This window comes from Abramis brama (assembly GCF_963993115.1).
Source record: "Abramis brama genome assembly, chromosome: 15".
Lineage (NCBI taxonomy): Eukaryota > Metazoa > Chordata > Actinopteri > Cypriniformes > Leuciscidae > Abramis > Abramis brama.
In genome coordinates this window covers 2,841,183-2,860,079 of record NC_139977.1, presented here as the reverse complement: position 1 = coordinate 2,860,079, position 18,897 = coordinate 2,841,183, and the positions used below count along the sequence as shown (strand labels likewise).

Sequence of the window (18,897 nt, the reverse complement as noted above, 5' to 3'; positions counted from 1 at the left end):
TCTTCAAACCTGCCAGACATTACCAGGTGAGCGTGAACGCGCATGACGTCACGCCCAGTCTCAAATTCCGTCCCGAATCCCTCTTATTTATTTTACTGTACAGGATTATAGAGGCAATCGCAGTGATCAGAGAAGGGCTCATTCAGCCCATCAGGCAATTGTTTAAGCATGTATGGGTTCGAAAAACGGGTATTTTTAACATGGAATGTTGCACATTGCACCTTTAAAGTGAAATTAGTGAACTTAAATATACAAGCTTGATAAAAATGCTTGTTTAAGAAGAAAATGTCAGATGGCACTCAGAGGCTTTTGCATCATGAAGTCTTCATATATATATATATATATATATAGAGAGAGAGAGAGAGAGAGAGAGAGAGAGAGAGAGAGAGAGAGAGAGGGAGGCCTATATGATCCGAAGTAACTAACTCGCTACTTGAGTAGTTTTTTTATTGTATACTTTTTTACTCTTACTCAAGTAACTATTAAGATTATTACTTTTACTTTTACTTTGAGTAAATATTTCTATAAGTACTTGTACTTTTACTTGAGTACAGTTTTTGGATACTCTACCCACCTCTGCTAAACGCTAACAATGGGTTTACCTTGACACATTAACATTTTCAGTTTCAGTTCAATCATGATTGGCTGATTCTTACCATATCTCCTTTTATAGACATTAAGAAAGCAACCTCTGTTCTTTCCGGTTGTTTTAACAAAACTAGACCATCAACAGTAAGACAGGGCAGATCAACTGACTGATCAACATTTACAGTGAAGCTTAAGAAAAACATTCACAACTAAGAAATATCCAGAAAAATTCAGAAATGAGTGATACGGGTAAGTAATTCATTGACATTTTTTAAATAACATTAAAAAAATATCAAATTTAAACAACATGATTTTTTTTTTCCACAGAGGAATTACTGTCAAGAGACCATTCCAGAATGTTCTATAACTCAAATGTCCCACTGAGTAAGTGACTTAATTTTCCCATAATTTTTTTTTTTCTGAAAGTGATACTAACAAGTGTAACGATTATAAGAGGTTTCAATGTTGTCAGGCTTTCATTGTATAATATTTTTTACAATAAGATATAGATAGACTTTGTATAACATTTATGAATTTCATTAAAAGGTTGTATTTGATTCTAATTTCTAATTATCAGTCAAAAGTTCACTGACAGTTCAACAATGTAAAGACATCTCTTAGGGAATGAAAATATATTTCCATATATTTAAGGGAGATCAGGGATGACAGTAACACCTTTTGTTTGAGCATCGTTAATTCAGTGGTTGTTTTTTCTATATCTCTCAAAATTTGATACATTGTAGCCACATTTGTCTACTAAAAATAACTCACTTGGACATATACAACATGATCACAGATTATGTGAGTCCCATTGTTACAACCCCAGTATTTGGGTGAGTTGTTACCCTAGCTGGGGATAGATGTAACAATGAGAGGTAATTTGCTGAAAAAAGAACCACAATCAATTTTGCAAGAATGTTATTGAAGAACAAAGAATTATCAGTTTTTAAAGTAACAAAAACCATGTATTGTATTTCTTTAAGGACTTTAAGTTTAGGACACACACACAGATTACTTATCGTACATATATTGATTTTCCTAAAGTGTTTTTGTTAGTGTTCCCTTAAATATATTAGTGATATATTATTGTAATTCTCATTTCAAAATTCACGGAAATCATGTGACTTTGGCAGTTTGGTACGTGCTTCGAGCCACAGATTTTTAAAGCTTTGAAGCTTCATGGAGCGTGTTTTGAAATCGCCCATCAGTACTTTTTATCTGAGTTTGTGGTCTTTGTAAAGGTGTTTACCAAAACAGATGATGTTGCAAAGGAAGTCAGAAACAAATATGATCAGGTGATATATTTTTCATCATCATAAAGTGGAATAATTAATCTCATTCCTGACCAAAAACTTTTACTTACTACAGATCAGACATTCAAAATTTAGATTTTAAATACATTGTGGGGAAATTATATATATATATTTTAGACACACACAGACATCAAGAATCAGCATATGAATCTCAACAATAGTGACAATGCATCATGCGGTATTACGTCCCTCTTTAATTAGATGATATTTGTCTAGGAATATTATTAGATATAAAAGTTTTGCATGTGTGTGTCAAGACAGTAACGGGAATTGCAAAAGAAAAGGAACAGACAACAACCTGTCAGGTGGATGTGAGAGAGAGGACCCAAAAGCGATATGCAGCAATATACAGTCTTTAATGAAATCAGGAAGCCATCCACAGGTAAATCAGTAAAGAACAGAAATCTTCAGATAATATAAAATGTTGAACAGAAACTGCCAGCAGACTGGACTTGTAATGAAACAACGTAAATCCCCCTTTTGGACAGCTTAATGTAGGAAGCGGCTGGAGGTCCCGGGAAGAAAACTGCTGATTTCAGTTCTCATGAGAGATCAGAGGATAGAGGGCGGCTGGATACTGGCGCTGGTCTGGATCTCTGTAACAGATTTAGCTGGATAGAGATCAGAGTGCGAGCAACAGCATTCACAGAGAAATACCTGCAGCTGATTAACATCCAGCAAGACAGGACAAGAAAGGACAGGACAGGAACGAGAGGTAAGAGCGCTGAGATCTTTCATGTAGATAACATTGAATAATCTGGCGACAAGATGGGAAAAGAGGACTAGAAGAAGCAAACACAATTAGAAGGAAAGGGAGAACAGGTGTGGGAAAATTAGCGCAATTGCAGGGATAGAGTAGGAACAGCTGAGAGTGATGAATGAGCGTGTGGAATGAGTGTGTGCGTAAAGAGTGGTGAGTGGGTGTGTGCGTATGTGACCAAAAGGGGGAGACAGAGAAAGGAAGATGCCAGGATCATGACAGTACCCCCCCCCCCGACAGTCTTTTCTAGACCGACAGAGAGCAGATCTCACCCTCCTCCATGTACGCTTGCAAAGGCTGATAAATGCCTGCACCGACGGGACATTTGATTCCGAGTCCTGGGACGAGAACAAAGGGGGTTTGTAACCCAGGCAGCAGTGAAAAGGCGAAAGACCTGTGGCAGAAGATGGGAGAGAATTGTGCGCATATTCTTCCCAGGAGAGTTGCTCGGACCAGGATGCAGGATTGCGATGGGCGAGACTGCGGAGGATGCGACCGACAATTTGATTGGCCCGTTCGGCCTGTGGGTGAAAACCAGAGGAAAGGCTAGCAGAAGCCCCGATCAAATGGCAGAATTCCTTCCAAAACTGTGAGGCGAACTGCGGTCCCCTATCCGAGACGATATCGGAGAGGAGACCATGAAGTTTAAAAACATGATCGACTATGACTTGGGCGGTCTCTTTGGCGGAAGGGAGTTTAGCGAGCGGAATGAAATGTGCGGATTTAGAAAAACGGTCAACGACGGTAAGGATGACAGTGTTACCAGCCGAAGCGGGAAGTCCGGTGATAAAATCGAGGGTGATATGGGACCACGGACGAGTGGGAATGGGCAAGGGTCGAAGCAAACCAGCAGGGGGTGAATTGCCAGCATTAGTCTGAGCGCAAATGACGCAAGAGGCAATAAAACGTCGCGTGTCGCGTTCAAGAGTGGGCCACCAGAAACGTTGACGGATCGAAGCGAAAGTGTCCCACACGCTGGGATGGGCAACCAATTTAGAAAATTGTCCCCACTGGAGGACAGCTAAGCGCGCTGAGACAGGAACAAAGAGGAGGTCCTTAGGGCAGTTGCAAGGGACGGCGACGCAAGAGAGAGAATACGCTTAACCAGCTTCTTGATTCCCCAGACCGTCGCGCCCACAACACGTCCAGGGGAAATAATCTCCTCCTGGGTTGAGGTGGTGGCTGAGGAGTCGAAAATGCGAGAGAGCGCATCAGGTTTAACATTCTTAGCAAGTCGAAGCGCGTAAAAAACAGTGCCCAGCAGGCTTGACGTGCGTTCAATCTCTTGGCGGAACTGATATATTCTAAATTTCTATGATCCGTTCAAACAGTGAAGGGAACAGGGGCTCCCTCTAACCATTGACGCCATTCATTTAAAGCTAAACGGTAAGAGGAGCGGCAACTTGACTAAAATTGCGTATAAAGTGACGGTAAAAGTTGGCAAAGCCGAGGAACCGTTGGAGCGCGACACAAGAATCGGGAACGGGCCAATTGATAACGGCCTGGACCTTAGCAGGATCCATACTTATCCCCTCCGCCGAAATGACCGAACTGAGGAATGTAACCGAGGGCGTGTGAAAGGAACACTTCTCTGCCTTAACATAGAGACGATTCTCCAGTAACCGCTGCAGAATGCGACAGATATGCTGGACATGAACCTGAAGAGAGGGTGAGAAAATCAAAATGTCATCTAGATAAACGAAAACAAAAATATTGAGCATGTCCCGAAGTATGTCATTAACGAGGGCTTGAAAGACGGCGGGGGCGTTGACCAGAACGAACGGAAGGACCCGGTATTCAAAGTGACCTAGGGGCGTATTGAAAGAGGTCTTCCACTTGCCCCCTCCTTAATACGAACGAGATGATAGGCATTGCGGAGATCGAGCTTAGTGAAGATCTTTGCTCCCTGCAAGACTTTGAAGGCTGATGACATCAGTGGCAATGGGTAGCGATTCTTAACAGTGATGTCATTCAACCCACGATAGTCTATGCAGGGACGCAAAGAGCCGTCCTTCTTCTTAACAAAAAAGAATCCCGCACCGGCGGGAGACGAAGAGGGGACAATAGTACCGGCGTTAAGGGAATCGGAGAGGTAATTCTTGAGTGCTTCGCGTTCAGGGGCAGACAAGGAATATAGCCTTCCCCGCGGGGGCATGGTGCCCGGAAGAAGGTCTATACTGCATTCGTATTGCCGATGAGGGGGGAGAGAAGTGGCCCGGGAACGGCTGAAGACCTCTCGCAAATCGTGATACTCCTCAGGAACTCCAGACAAATCACCTGGCTCCTCCTGAAAAACAGGGACAGAGGATACAGGAGGGACAGCAGAGGCAAGACATTCAACATGACAAGACAGATTCCAAGACAAAATAGTGCCATTAGACCAATTGATCTGGGGGTCATGTTGAACTAACCAGGGGTGTCCTAAAACCACTGGATAGAAGGGAGAATGAAATATTAAAAAGGAAATAGTCTCTCTATGGTTCCCTGAAACAGTGAGAGACAGGGGAGCTGTCTCCTTCTGTATCCCAGGAAGGGAACTGCCATCTAGAGCAAAAAGAGGAGTGGAGTCTTTTAAGTCTATGAGGGGAATACCTTGCTCAAGGGTCCATGCTTCATCGACAAAATTTCCCTCCGTCCCCGAATCTATCAAGGCTGTGCAGGAGACTGAAGAGCCGGGCCAGTGGAGAAAAACAGAAAGAGTGGTACAGGACTTTGATGGAGAGATCAAAGAAGTTGCGCTCGCCAGTAACCCTCCGCCTACTGACGAGCTCTGGCTTTTACCGTACAAACCGTGACGTGATCAGCCGATGCACAGTACATGCAGAGACGGTTGGAAATTCTCTACTCGCGTTCCTTGGCAGAGATGCGTAATCCACCGAGCTGCATCGGCTCGGGCTCAGGACCGGTGGAGGGCGGAGAAGAGGCAGCGGAAAGAGCACAGAGCAGCGTGGATTCCAGGTTGCGGGCTTGTTGATGCAAATCGAAGCGCTTCTCCACACGGATAGCCAGGTCAATTAAGGGGTCGAGACGAGTCGGTACCTCACGAGTGAAGATCTTGTCCTTGAGCTCAGGGTTGAGTCCCTCCAGGAATCGAGCCACCAGCGCAGGTTTGTTCCAGCCGCAAGTTGTGGACAGGGTGCGAAACTCGATTGCAAAGTCCGCGGCGGAACGTCTTGCCTGGCGAAGAGTCGAAAGCAAACGAGGCGCTTCCTCCCCATGGGATGAACGGTCAAAGACACAAATCATTTCCTCCTTGAACAGACAAAAATTGAAGATGCAGTCTACCTCTGCTTCCCAGTTGGCTGCTCCCCACTCGCGAGCTCGCCCAGCGAGGAGAGAGATAACATAGGCCACCTTGGCTCGATCCTTGGCATATGTAGAGGGCTGCAGAGAAAACACAACCTCGCATTGGGTTATGAAGGAGCAGCATTGAGTGGGCTCACCCAAATAGCAAAGAGGGTTGTTAATTCGTGGTTCGGGTGAATCACGGAAATCTGGAGAGACGGGAGGATCACGGCAAAGATGATGGAGCTGCAGGGAAAGATCCGACACTTGGGCGGCCAGGGATTCAACAGCTTGTCTCGCGGCAGATAACTCCTTCTCATGCCTGCCCAGCATAGTGCCCTGGAGCTTCACAGCAGACTGGAACGGATTGCCACTCGCTGGGTCCATGCTTGGCCAGATTATTCTGTCAGGTGGATGTGAGAGAGAGGACCCAAAAGCGTTATGCGACAATATACAGTCTTTAATGAAATCAGGAAGCCGTCCACAGGTAAATCAGTAAAGAACAGAAATCTTCAGATAATATAAAATGTTGAACAGAAACTGCCAGCAGACTGGACTTGTAATGAAACAACGTAAATCCTCCTCTTGGACAGCTTAATGTAGGAAGCGGCTGGAGGTCCCGGGAAGAAAACTGCTGGTTTCGGTTCTCACGGGAGATCAGAGGATAGAGGGCGGCTGGATACTGGCGCTGGTCTGGATCTCTGTAACAGGTTTAGCTGGATAGAGATCAGAGTGCGAGCAACAGCATTCACAGAGAAATACCTGCAGCTGATTAACATCCAGCAAGACAGGACAGAACAGGACAGGACAGGACAGGACAGAACAGGACAGGACAGGACAGGACAGGACAGAACAGGACAGAACAGGAACGAAAGGTAAGAGCGCTGAGATCTTTAATGTAGAAAACATTAAATAATCTGGCGACAAGACAGGGGAAAAGAGGACTAGAAGAAGCAAACACAATTAGAAGGAAAGGGAGAACAGGTGTGGGAAAATTAGTGCAATTGCAGGGATAGAGTAGGAACAGCTGAGAGTGATGAATGAGCGTGTGGAATGAGTGTGTGCGTAAAGAGTGGTGAGTGGGTGTGTGCGTATGTGACCAAAAGGGGGAGACAGAGAAAAGAGAAAGATTTAATTCTTCAACTGCAATAAAGTGAAGTAGTAATGAAGCAATGAATAAAATAATAATAATAAAAAAGTAATAAAGTAATGAGTATTTACAACATGTACAACATAACAAGTATGAGCAAAAATGAATAAACAATCTGGTGGAGAGGAAGGAGCAAGAGAATGGTGCTTAAATCAAAAATGTGCTTGTTTACTAACGTAACCTTGGTTCCCTGAGAGTAGGGAACGAGTATTGCGTAGCTAATACGCAGTGGGGAAACTCCTTTACTCAAGAAATATTGAAGCCTATATTTAAAACACAGTGCAGCTGCACAGCGAACACAGCATAGCATCTAGCTCTCCCATTGGCTGTGCTGCGGCAACTGCACACCCTATGGCGAAGTGCCTCTGACGCGCGAACCAATCAGGCGACTCTGCGCCATAGCACATCAGAGCCTGCCAGAATGGGCGGGGTTATGGCTATAAAAGTCCATTATTCTGCCATAAAATCAGGTTAAATCGACTGAAGCGACAAACTCTGACAGATTGCAAGTGCGGCAGGCTACGCAATACTCGTTCCCTACTCTCAGGGAACCAAGGTTACATTAGTAACCGAGTACGTTCACTTTCGAGAACGGTCACTTCGTTTTGCGTAGCTAATACACAGTGGGGACGCAATGTAACACGCCACACTATTAGCAACTGGCTCCATCCCAACTGGAGCCAGAGGAAGCAACCCGAGGCTCACAGAAGACAAGCCATTAATAAAAATCCCCAACAGAAAAGGGACAGGGACCGGACCTGAGGGTCTGTAGGGAATTATTTGAATTTTGAAAGATATTTTGAACCTACAAATACACTTCCAGATACATACACACTTACACAGAGGCCCGAAGCGCAGAGGATGGAAAGGACGGAAGAATGCCCATATATGGGAAACAATGTTGACACCAGAAGCCTCCTTGACTGAGGCAATAGAAGGTTGATGTCACATGATTTAGTTCATCTGAAAAAAAAAAAAATTGCATAGGAACAATGTAACCCAGTTCCTTATATATATGACTGCCTTTTGATTGTTGGCTGTTGTATTTTTTATTTTGATGTCCTGTGCATCCCTGGGGAGAAATCAACTCTCTTGAACTGAGATTATTTTTGCTTATATTGCTCTGCTGTATAACCTCAGATGAGAACAAGTTATTTTTACAAGGTAAATAGCCTGTGTAATTTCCCACTCATACAGAACTGCCCTGTTGAGATTGGATAAGATGAAGTATTATAACCTGCAACCTTTTGATGATTTGCTACAAATATAAATCATTGTGTAACCAGTATTTTTATCTTTTGTTTAAATATTTTATAAAGAGAAACACTGTTAAGTTTTACTTCAGCTTACAAAGACAGTTCTATAAGTAATAGACAGAGCATTATAGTATATCTTGCAAGACCAAGGACAACGAAGGATCCAGGAAAGATTCTGCTGGAGGGTAAGCATGAATTTGATCAATGTGTCTAGTTGTCAATGATTGTCATTGTTTACGAGAGTGTAGGGACACACCTAGATTTACTGGTATAGATTAAACAAGCTAGTGAGGATTTAATCCTGTTCTGACCTGACAGCAAAAGACTACCTAGCTACTTCGATACTAGGGGAAATAAAATAACATTATAATATTTGAACAAATATAAAACTAAATGCTCTTATTTAATGGCTACAACAAATATAGTAGGCCTACACACTCTCTATTTGTACAAATTGCTGCACATTCTTAATTCTTGATTCTTAATTCACTCTTTCCAGTGCTGGGAAAGCCTGGGCTGACCCATGTATGGGGTTTTATCATTTAAAAAAGGGACAGAGTGGGTTGAGACGCATAAAAGGTCCGGCGCTCACCGGGAGGCAGAGAAGGCTTATCTAATGACAAAGTTTCATTTGAGTCAGGACAGCACTGTCATTGCGGAGCTTCTGAAAGCCGAGAGAGAGCAGGTAGAGAAGAACAGAAGGATCCTACACAGGCTGGTGGACACCATGCTCTTTTTAGCCAGACAGGGGCTTGCTTTTCGTGGCCACAGAGAACATGCTGGGCTGGGAGCCCCTGACTCTAACGAGGGGAATTTCTTAGAGCTCCTAAAGTTGCTGGCTCACTACGACTCCATCCTCGAGCAGCACATGAATAACCCGGTCAGCAGAGTGACATACCTCAGTCACCAGTCCCAAAACTAACTCATTGCAGCTCTTTCCAAAGAGACACTGAGCACAATAATCGATGAGATAAAGTCAGCAAAGTTTTTCTCAGTTTTCGTAGATTCCACCATAGACATAACGAGAATGGATCAGTTTTCTCTTTCACTCAGATATGTCACCAAAACAGGCAGCAGCATTGAGCGCTTTATTAAATTTGAGGAGTTACCTGATGGCAGTGCAGCATCATTTTATGATCTTCTGCATAATTCGCTGACAAAGGACCTTGGTCTTAATGTAAATGATCTGAGGGGACAAGCATATGACGGTGCCAGAACCATGTCAGGGCAGTTAACGGGGCTGCAAGCCAGAGTCAAGCAAAATTTCTCAGACAACGCATTTTATGTCCACTGCTGCACACACAACCTCAATCTGATTCTTATGGATGCTGCATGTTGTTTGTGTAGCGCAAAAGTTTTTTTCGGCACACTTGAGACTTTGTACTGCTTTTTAACTTCAAGCCTTCCAAGATTTAAAATACTGGAGGAGCAGCAGGAAAACATGCAACTGGAAAGAACCATTCTTGCGCTGAAAAGCCTTTCTGACACAAGGTGGGCCTCCAGGAAGCAGGCCACAGAAGCGGTGATACAAAGCCTCCCAGCTATTCTCAAAGCTCTGAACCATATCCAACACCACCACAACAGCACACCCAAGGCGGCCTCTGAAGCTGACGGCCTGCTGTCAAAACTTAGCACATTTGAATTAATTTTCATGTTGGTGTTTTGGAACGATTTGTTGAAGAGGACATCCTGTCGAATTACCTCGAAAAAGAATCACTGGATGTCAACACTGCTGTGGATCTTATTGTGGCTCAGATCAGGGAGTTACGCACAGAGGAGGCCTTTGACAGTATGGAGAACACAGCAAGAAATATGGCCAGAGAAAGCGACGCAGCCACCGAGTTTGCGGAGCAGAGGGTTCGCAAAAGAAAAAGGCATTTTGATGAGGACGCAGAGGATGACCAGATCGAGGACAGCAGACGCCGCTTCAGAACGGATATTTATTTTTACATTCTCTATGTTTTTGTTGGGCAGTTTGAAAGTCGATTTTTAGGCTTCAAAAAAATGGCCAAACTGTTAGTACTCTGCCCAAAGCGGTTTGAGCACCCTGATGCTGAGGAGAAAATGCTTGAGCTGGCCCGGTTCTACTCAGAAGACATGCCCAAGCCAGAAGACGCAGTGGAGGAGTTTCGCTCTTTTCGTGCATTGTATTCTGAGTTAAAGATGGATCTCACCACCGACGCCGTCCTGCCATTCCTCATTGCCAACGACATGGATAGAGTCTACCCACACCTGACCATTCTCCACAGAATTTATAAAACCCTTCCCATCAGCAGCGCCAGTGCCGAACGAAGTTTCAGCCGTCTGCGGCTCATTAAGACATACTTGCGTTCGTGCATGGATGAAGCCAGACTGGCAAATCTCACCTTGCTGTGTGGGGTGGGACATACATATTGACAAGGACAAAGTGGTTGGCAGATTTGCCACCATGAAGGAGAGGAGGATGAAGATTTAATAATAAGGGACCATGATATGTATAGTTTTGTTAGATTTATTTGTTCTGGAGGATTGTTAAGCAGAAAACAAAATGGTAAGAAAAAAAATCGTCTTTAAAAATGTATATTTTAGTTATAAGTCACTCGTCAGAATGTTATAAATCAGCTGTTTTTCTCAAAGTTTTCATCCCAGTTAAGTTATCATGTAGCACCTGTAGCCTACCTATGGAGTTGTAAACAAACTTTGTGTTCAATATATATAATAGTGCCATGTCAATTATATAATGTGGCACTGATTGAGCGCCTGTTCAGCACCATCGCTGTCAATCATATGTTGACCGCTGTCCGTGGTTCTGAAACATTTCTACTTGATTGGCAAACTGTTTTCTTTGTTCGTCAATACAAACTTGTCAAAAAATGTGGCTTTTCTTTGTGTTTTATTTAACATATACTGTAAGCTTACTTGGCTCAACAAGTGACACATTATTACATATGCATTCATCAGATATTTTACGGGTTTTTTTAACGGTTTTAATTTTAAAATGACTTGGTAGCAGAGGGCCCCATGATGAAGCTCCGCCCCCACTGTACTGAGAGTCTAGCTCCACCCCTGCTAGACGCTCTGCTGTGTTCGCTGTGCAGCTGCACTGTGATTTAAATATAGGCTTCAATATTTCTCGAGGAAAGGAGTTGCGTATTAGCTACGCAATATGAAGTGACCGTTCTCGATGGGGACTGAATATTAAAAAAAAAAAACTCTAACTAAAGTTCTAACTAAAGAACTAGACTATCTGTCACGGGGACACACGGGAAAAAGGGAGATCCAAAAGCAGTATGGCAGTAGTGATTTATTAAAGTATAATCCAACTCATCGTCATCCAGGCAAGGTTCAAACTCCATGTTAGCAATCCAAATCCAAATAAACAAAACAAGAAACAGACAGAAACACAGACCTCTGAAGTTTGGTGACAATAAAACAATGACTCCGTGACAAGGACTAAAACAGACAGGGTATTTATACACAGACACTAACAATATGATAGGGAACAGCTGAGTGCAATCACAAGTGATGAGAACAGACAAAGGATTATGGGTAATGCAGTTCCAGAGTGAATGGTGACAGTATGGGGAAGAGACCTCTAGTGGACACCGGGGGAAACATAAACCAGACACTGTGACATAACCCCCCCTCTACGGAGCGGCTACCAGACGCTCCAAGACCCACAAAAAACAACCAAAACTAGAGTCCAGGAGGGAGGTGGAACAGTGGAGGATCAGGTGGAGGATCAGGGGGAGGGATGGGGGGCCAGGTCCATGGAAGGGAATGGAAACAGGGGGTGACGGTTTAGCCGGCAGCCAGGGCGAAGCAGATAGTCTGTCGGGTGGCCAGGGCGAAGCAGACGACCCATCGGGCGGCCAGGGCGGAGCAGACAGTTCATCAGGCAGCCAGGGCGGAGCAGACAGTCCATCGGGCAGCCACGGCGAAGTCCTCCCCTCTGTCGGCGGAGCGGACAGTTTATCGGGCGGCCAGGGCGGAGACGACCCTTCGGGTGGCCATGGCGGAGACGACCCCTCGGGCGGCCACGGCGGAGACGGACACACCGGCTCAGGAACAGGGACAGACACCGGCTCAGGAACAGGGACAGGGTCAGGAACAGGAACGGACACCGGCTCAGAAACAGGGACAGACAACGGCTCAGGAACAGACACAGACACCTGCTCAGGAACAGGAACAGACACCGGCTCAGGAACAGACACCGGCTCAGGAACAGACACCGGCTCAGGAACAGACACCGGCTCAGGAACAGGAACGGACACCTGCTCAGGAACAGACACTGGCTCAGGAATAAACATCGGCTCAGAAACAAACACCAGCTCAGGAACAGACACAGACTCAGACTCAGGAACAGACACAGGCTCGACGACGGCCATCTTGTCAGGGGATACAGGCTCGGCGGTGGCTATCTTGTCTGGAAACACTGGCTCGGCAGACGTGACCTGAACAGTCTCTGGATCGGCAGACGTGACCTGAACAGTCTCTGGATCGGCAGATTGCCTCGGTGGAACCAGTAAGGCGAGACACTGGGATGGCTCTGGCAGAGCGAGGCGCTGGGGCGGTGCCGGCAAGGCAAGCCGCTGGAGCGGTGCCGGCAGGGCGAGACATCTGAGCGGCGCTGGCAGGGCGAGGCGCTGGAGAGGTGCTGGCAGGGCAAGCTGCTGGAGCGGTGCCGGCAGGGCGAGACTCTGGGGCGGCGGCGGCAGGGCGAGGCGCTGGAGAGGTACCGTCAGGGCAAGCAGCTTGGGGACGGTCTCCGGGACAACAGCGGGCTGTACGGGGACTACCTCCGGAACCACAGCGGACTGCACGGGGACGACCTCTGGAACCACAGCAGGCTGCACGGGGACTACCTCCAGAACCACAGCGGCCTGCATGGGGACGATCTCCGGAACAACCACGGGCTGCACGGGGACTACCTCCGGGACGACAGCGGGCTGCACGGGGACGGCCTCCGGGACATTAGGGAGACGGGAAGTCTTCTTCTTCCTCCTTGTCCACGAGCTACTGGGTGCTGTTGCCTCCCCAGAATTAACCGGGAGCGCAGCACTCTCCTCCCTGATACGAGCACACAAAGCATAACACTCATCTAACGTCATGCATGGCTCCTCCTCTTCAGCTTGATTCCCATTCCGCTGTCTCCTCTCTCTTTTCGTGATTGAGGAAAAATCACGAAAACTCATACCGCTGGATCTATATGGTGACGGAGTCCTCCATACTAACCTATACTAACTAAACAGACAAAAGCATACATAATTAGCACCACTCCTAACACTAGTGTGTGTTATACATTTCAGAGAAACTACGTGTGCAAATGTGACTCACAACTTCTCCCGCCAGTCTACACAGTGACGCACAGATGGTGACTGAGATGAAGAGTTCATGATAACAAACATTTAGCATTCACATCCAGCATGTATCAAGGGCACAAGCACAAACAAGCACGGGCACAAACAAATGAGAGCTGATCCAACTGCTGATCCAACTGCCAGATCAGATCCAGATCATAGAGCCCCCAGACATCGATCAGTCTCTCAGACTGGTCTCTCCAACGAGAAAACCGTCCTCACTGAGTGTGCATACTCTTTCCCAACCGAGAGTCTCTCGACTGTCGCCATTGAAGTTAGTGGCATTCATAAACTGCACAGCGAAAGGCAAATGGTGGCGCGATTCCAAATGTCAGCAGATTGACAGGCAGAATCTCCAATCAAGTTTCACACCTGAAACAGACAAAGTACACAGACACACACACATATGCAGCAACATACGCAAGAAACAAAATTACGTAGCGCGGCGTACGTAACACTCACCCCCTTAAAACTTAACCTGAAGCAGTATTTAAGCTCTAGATAAGGTGTCAGCAATAATATTTTCTGAACCCTTTTTATGCTTTATGATTAAGTTATAATTTTGCACAGTCAACGACCAACGCATAAGACGTTGATTGTGATTGTACATTCTGGATAAGAACGCTAACGGATTGTGATCAGTGTACACAGTAACAGGTAGAACGGAACCCACATAAGCCTCAAAGAATTGAAACAGACAAAGTACACAGACACACACGTATATGCAGCAACATACGCAAGAAACAAAATTACGTATAGCAGTGTACGTAACATGCGGCAATGCATGCTTGGAGCCACCATAATATAAAACTCATGGCTCCCAGCATGCATTGCGACATGAAACTGTCACCATTGTTGAGATTAATATGCTGATTCTTTATGTCTGTGTGTGTCTAAAGGTTTTTTCCACCCACAATGCATTTAAAATTCTGAATTCAGAATGTCTGACGTGTGGCAAGAGAATACAGCTAAATAATCTTGGCAAATAACCACTTTTGGTCAGTGACAAGACTAGTGAATCATTCTACTTTACAATGATGAAAACTATATCACCTGATCATCTATGTTCCTGGCTTCGTTTACAACAATGTTTTGATAAACACTGTTACAAAGACCTTAAACTGACATAAAAAGCCAAGAGTCAAACTAAAGGAAACACTATTCACCATAATAGTGACAAAACATTTTCAATGAAACCTCAACATCTAAACCTCTGTTAATTCTCAATAATTATTAACTGGCTAGTAATAAGTGAAGCTGGTAATGCTGTTTGTGGAGTTGTTTAATCCTCCTCTGCTGAGACCGTAGAGATTTAATGTCTACTTTTATCTTCAGATGATTGCATAAAAAACAAAAACTAAGTGAAATAGGAAAAGTATGTTGATGAAAAGTATGAAAAGTGTTACAAATGCTTAGTTAGTATAGTTCACTTAGACAAGAATTCTAACTAAACTAAAACTGTCGATAGTATGGGGTCCAACGGGCTGAAGGTCCAAATGTCAGTTTTAGTGCAGATTCAAAGTCTCGACACGATCCCAGCCGAGGAATAAGAGTCTTATCCAGACAAATCAGCGGACATTTTATAACAAAATAAACATTTATATACTTTTTAACCACAAATGCTCACCATTATAATTGTCACTCCCTCAGCCGCTGTATTAGAAACACCCTTACAGCACCCTTTTTTTAATTATTTGATGCAAATGTAATATAATACATAGTATAGTGTTATAAATGTACATTTTTAATGCAAATATAAAATCTTTGCAGGATTTACGATGCTGATGACTGTTAAAAAACATCATCAGAGTCTGTGATAAGCATCCATTTAGGAAAGAAGAAATATGGGACAAAAAATGTTTTCATAATAAGTCAGGACACTAATCATAGGTCTGAATTACGGAACTGTCCCAGGGAAAATGGGACATCTAAACACCCTAGTGTTGGGACAATGATAGACTGTGCATTTATTTATATTAATTAAACTGCAAATACTTTGTGCATGCCTGAAACTTAAGTCTTTCTTTTTAATGTATTTAGTTTAACTAAACAATATTTAATAGACATCATTGCAATACAGTTACTTCTTTAAAAAAAAATCAACATGCATCACATCCTGTATGAACAAATCCTATTTGAAATATGATTGTTGTTGATTTGCAGCATCTGAGGTAAGGATCATTCTGGTGGGTAAGACTGGAGTAGGGAAGAGTGTGACAGGAAACACCATCCTGGGACAGAGAAGGTTTCATTCAGAAATTTCCCCTAAAGAGGTTACAACAGAGTCCAGTAAACAATTTCCTCAGCGAGGAGGAAGAATAATCTCTGTAATTGACATGCCAGGGTTTTGTGGAGGAATGTCTGCAGTAGACATGAAGACTCAGATACAGCGTTGTGTTGACCTGTCAGTTCCTGGTCCTCATGCGTTTCTGCTGGTGATCAATCTGGGTGTGAGATATACAGCGGAGGAGGTGGACGCGGTCAAACTGATTCAGGAGAACTTTGGAGAAGATGCTGTGCGCTACACCATCATTCTGTTCACTCACAGCGATCAGCTGAAAGGTAAACCTTTGCAAAATTATGTAGGAGAATGTCAGCATCAAAAGGCTCTTACTGACAGCTGTGGTGGCAGATATCACGCATTCAACAATGAAGACATGGAGAACCGCACTCAGGTCACTGAACTGATGGAGAAGATTGACAGAATGATTGCGGAAAATGGAGGAAACAACTACACAAATGAAATGTTTGAAGAAGCTCAGAAAATGATTAAAAGAAAAGAGATGAAAAAAAAGGCAGTGGATATTGCATTAGGAGTTGGAACAGCTGTAGGAACAGGAGCAGCAATAGCAGGAGGTGTAGTCTTGGGAGTAACAGAGGCCGCCGTGGTCGTACCTGCAGTTTTGATTACTGGTGGTGCTGCAGCTGGAGTGGGAATGGGTGTGACTCTTGCTAAGAAGGTCAAAGACTACAGAAAGGAAAAAAAGAACAATTAGCCCAGAAATAGCAACCTTTTTTCAACTTGTAATTATACACAGATCTATATTACTTTCAGCTATTGTTAATCTGTTGTTTTTGCTTCTTAAACTGGGACATTGTATGTGCTTTTTGTTTTTAATTTTAAGCTTTTTATGTTAAAGGGGAATCATTTATTACTTTTTGTTTCATTATTTTAGTTTAAGTCTGAACATATCTGCAACATAAATGTAGGTATACTATTTCCAGCTATTGTATTGCTTGACTTCTTGTTCATTATGAATTGTTATGAGCATAGCCTATAGCAAATGATTGTGCTTCAACGTTACTTTCCTGTGTTTTTTGTAATTAATAAAGAGGCATTTCAGTTTATACACATCTACAAGGGATAGTGTTTTTCAACCTTGCTCCTGCACATTGTGTATGTCTCCCTCATCTAACACAACTGATTCAACTCATCAGCTCATTAGTAGAGACTACAAGACCTGAAGTGGGTTTCAGATAAGGTAATGTGCAAAATGTACAGTGCTGGGGGTTTCACCTGGGTTATCTAATGCCGAGTTCACACTGCACGATTTTAGGCGCCGACTTATGCCCCAAATCTGAGGCAAATCGGTACTCGTTCACGTGAGTGACAATCAGACAGAATTATTAAAGATTAATTATTAAATTATCAAAAACGTGATCTGAGAGATTCAACGTCGATGAGTCACCGACGCCGTGAGATATTTGGCATGCTAAATATCTGGACCTGTCAGCGATTCAAAATCCTGCTGTGTGAAATGTGTTGACCTACAGCCAATGAGAGAGCAAGGGCTTTCACACCGGAGGAACCTTTTCATAGTTCCTAGAATTATTGGCGGAAATTCCCGGATTTTGGCGGTACTGGGAACGATTTTAGTTCTAGGAACTCCTTTTGGAGGAACTAATTTAGCTAATAACTAATCTAACCCTAACCCTCCTACCCTAGAGTCGGTCTAAACCAACACCATAGGAACTATCCTCATAGGAACATTAGTTAGTGGGAACATTATATAGATTCGCTGATCCAGAAACTTACTCAAACATGGAAAACAGTGATAGTTGGGTCTCTCAACCTTTACGCTGAGGAGAAAATCCAACACGACTTTGAAGGGAACAAGAGAAACATGATTATGTGTTTCTGCTCAGCGACACTGGACATCAGACACACGGCATACGCTAATAACTCTTCATCACTGTCTACTCTCTGTGTGTAACAGTTCTGTCTGATAACGTATGAGACACGACTGTTAGACAGATCGTACACTAATGAACACAGAGAATGAGAGCGCTGGCATTCTCAGCGACGTCAAAATAAAAGTCACAACAACAAGCGTGTCTTGCGTCACTTCAGAGTTCCTGCTGGCGCTGCAAACACAACCAGGAAAACATTCATATAAGGAGAACCATTAAATCTCGGGGAATCAACCTGGAGGCTAATTCATAAAACTACCCGGTGCGAAAGCCCCTAATGCCCGAGCAGTGGGTAGTTCGGGGAGGAGTTAGACCAATATCAGTATTTTAATAGATACAGTGGGGAGAACAAGTATTTGATACACTGCCGATTTTGCAGGTTTTCCTACTTACAAAGCATGTAGAAGTCTGTAATTTGTATCATAGCTACTCTTCAACTGTGAGTGACGGAATCTAAAACAAAAATCCAGAAAATCACATTGTATGATTTTTAAGTAATTTGCATTTTATTGCATGACATAAGTATTTGATCACCTACCAACCAGTAAGAATTCCGGCTCTCACAGACCTGTTAGTTTTTCTTTAAGAAGCCCTTCTGTTCTCCACTCATTACCTGTACTCATTACGTCTCTCACAGTTGGAGTGTACCTATGATAAAAATTACAGACTTCTACATGCTTTGTAAGTAGGAAAACCTGCAAAATCAGCAGTGTATCAAATAGCCTACTTGTTCTCCCCACTGTATATACTTTTATTTACATATTTACAATTAAATCAAACAAAAAACAAAGCACAAACATTTGCCTGACCAGCCGCAACAGCAGAACATTACAAATTGATTTATTTACCCCCAAATCTTGCAGAACACACAATTCACGCTCTCCGCATCTCCCCAATCATTTCCTCCTCAATATAATGTGTTTTTTTTCTTCTTTTTTCTCCTTTTCGCAACAAATCAGCACACAGACAATTTGGATCGTAAGCTTATTGCGGTCTATCACTTTTAATAACAATT

At 43.8% G+C, this 18,897-nt stretch overlaps 1 protein-coding gene across 1 annotated transcript; it reads left to right on the top strand.

Moving 5' to 3' along the window:
- The first annotated feature begins 711 nt into the window (after positions 1–711).
- On the top strand, positions 712–17,038 carry LOC311097890 (GTPase IMAP family member 9-like). Its single transcript, XM_084137861.1, has 3 exons — positions 712–837; positions 916–972; positions 15,855–17,038. Exons 1-3 carry the CDS (start codon positions 825–827, stop codon positions 16,685–16,687), a joined length of 903 nt encoding a protein of 300 aa, XP_083993987.1. The 5' UTR covers positions 712–824; the 3' UTR covers positions 16,688–17,038.
- Positions 17,039–18,897: the final 1,859 nt, after the last annotated feature.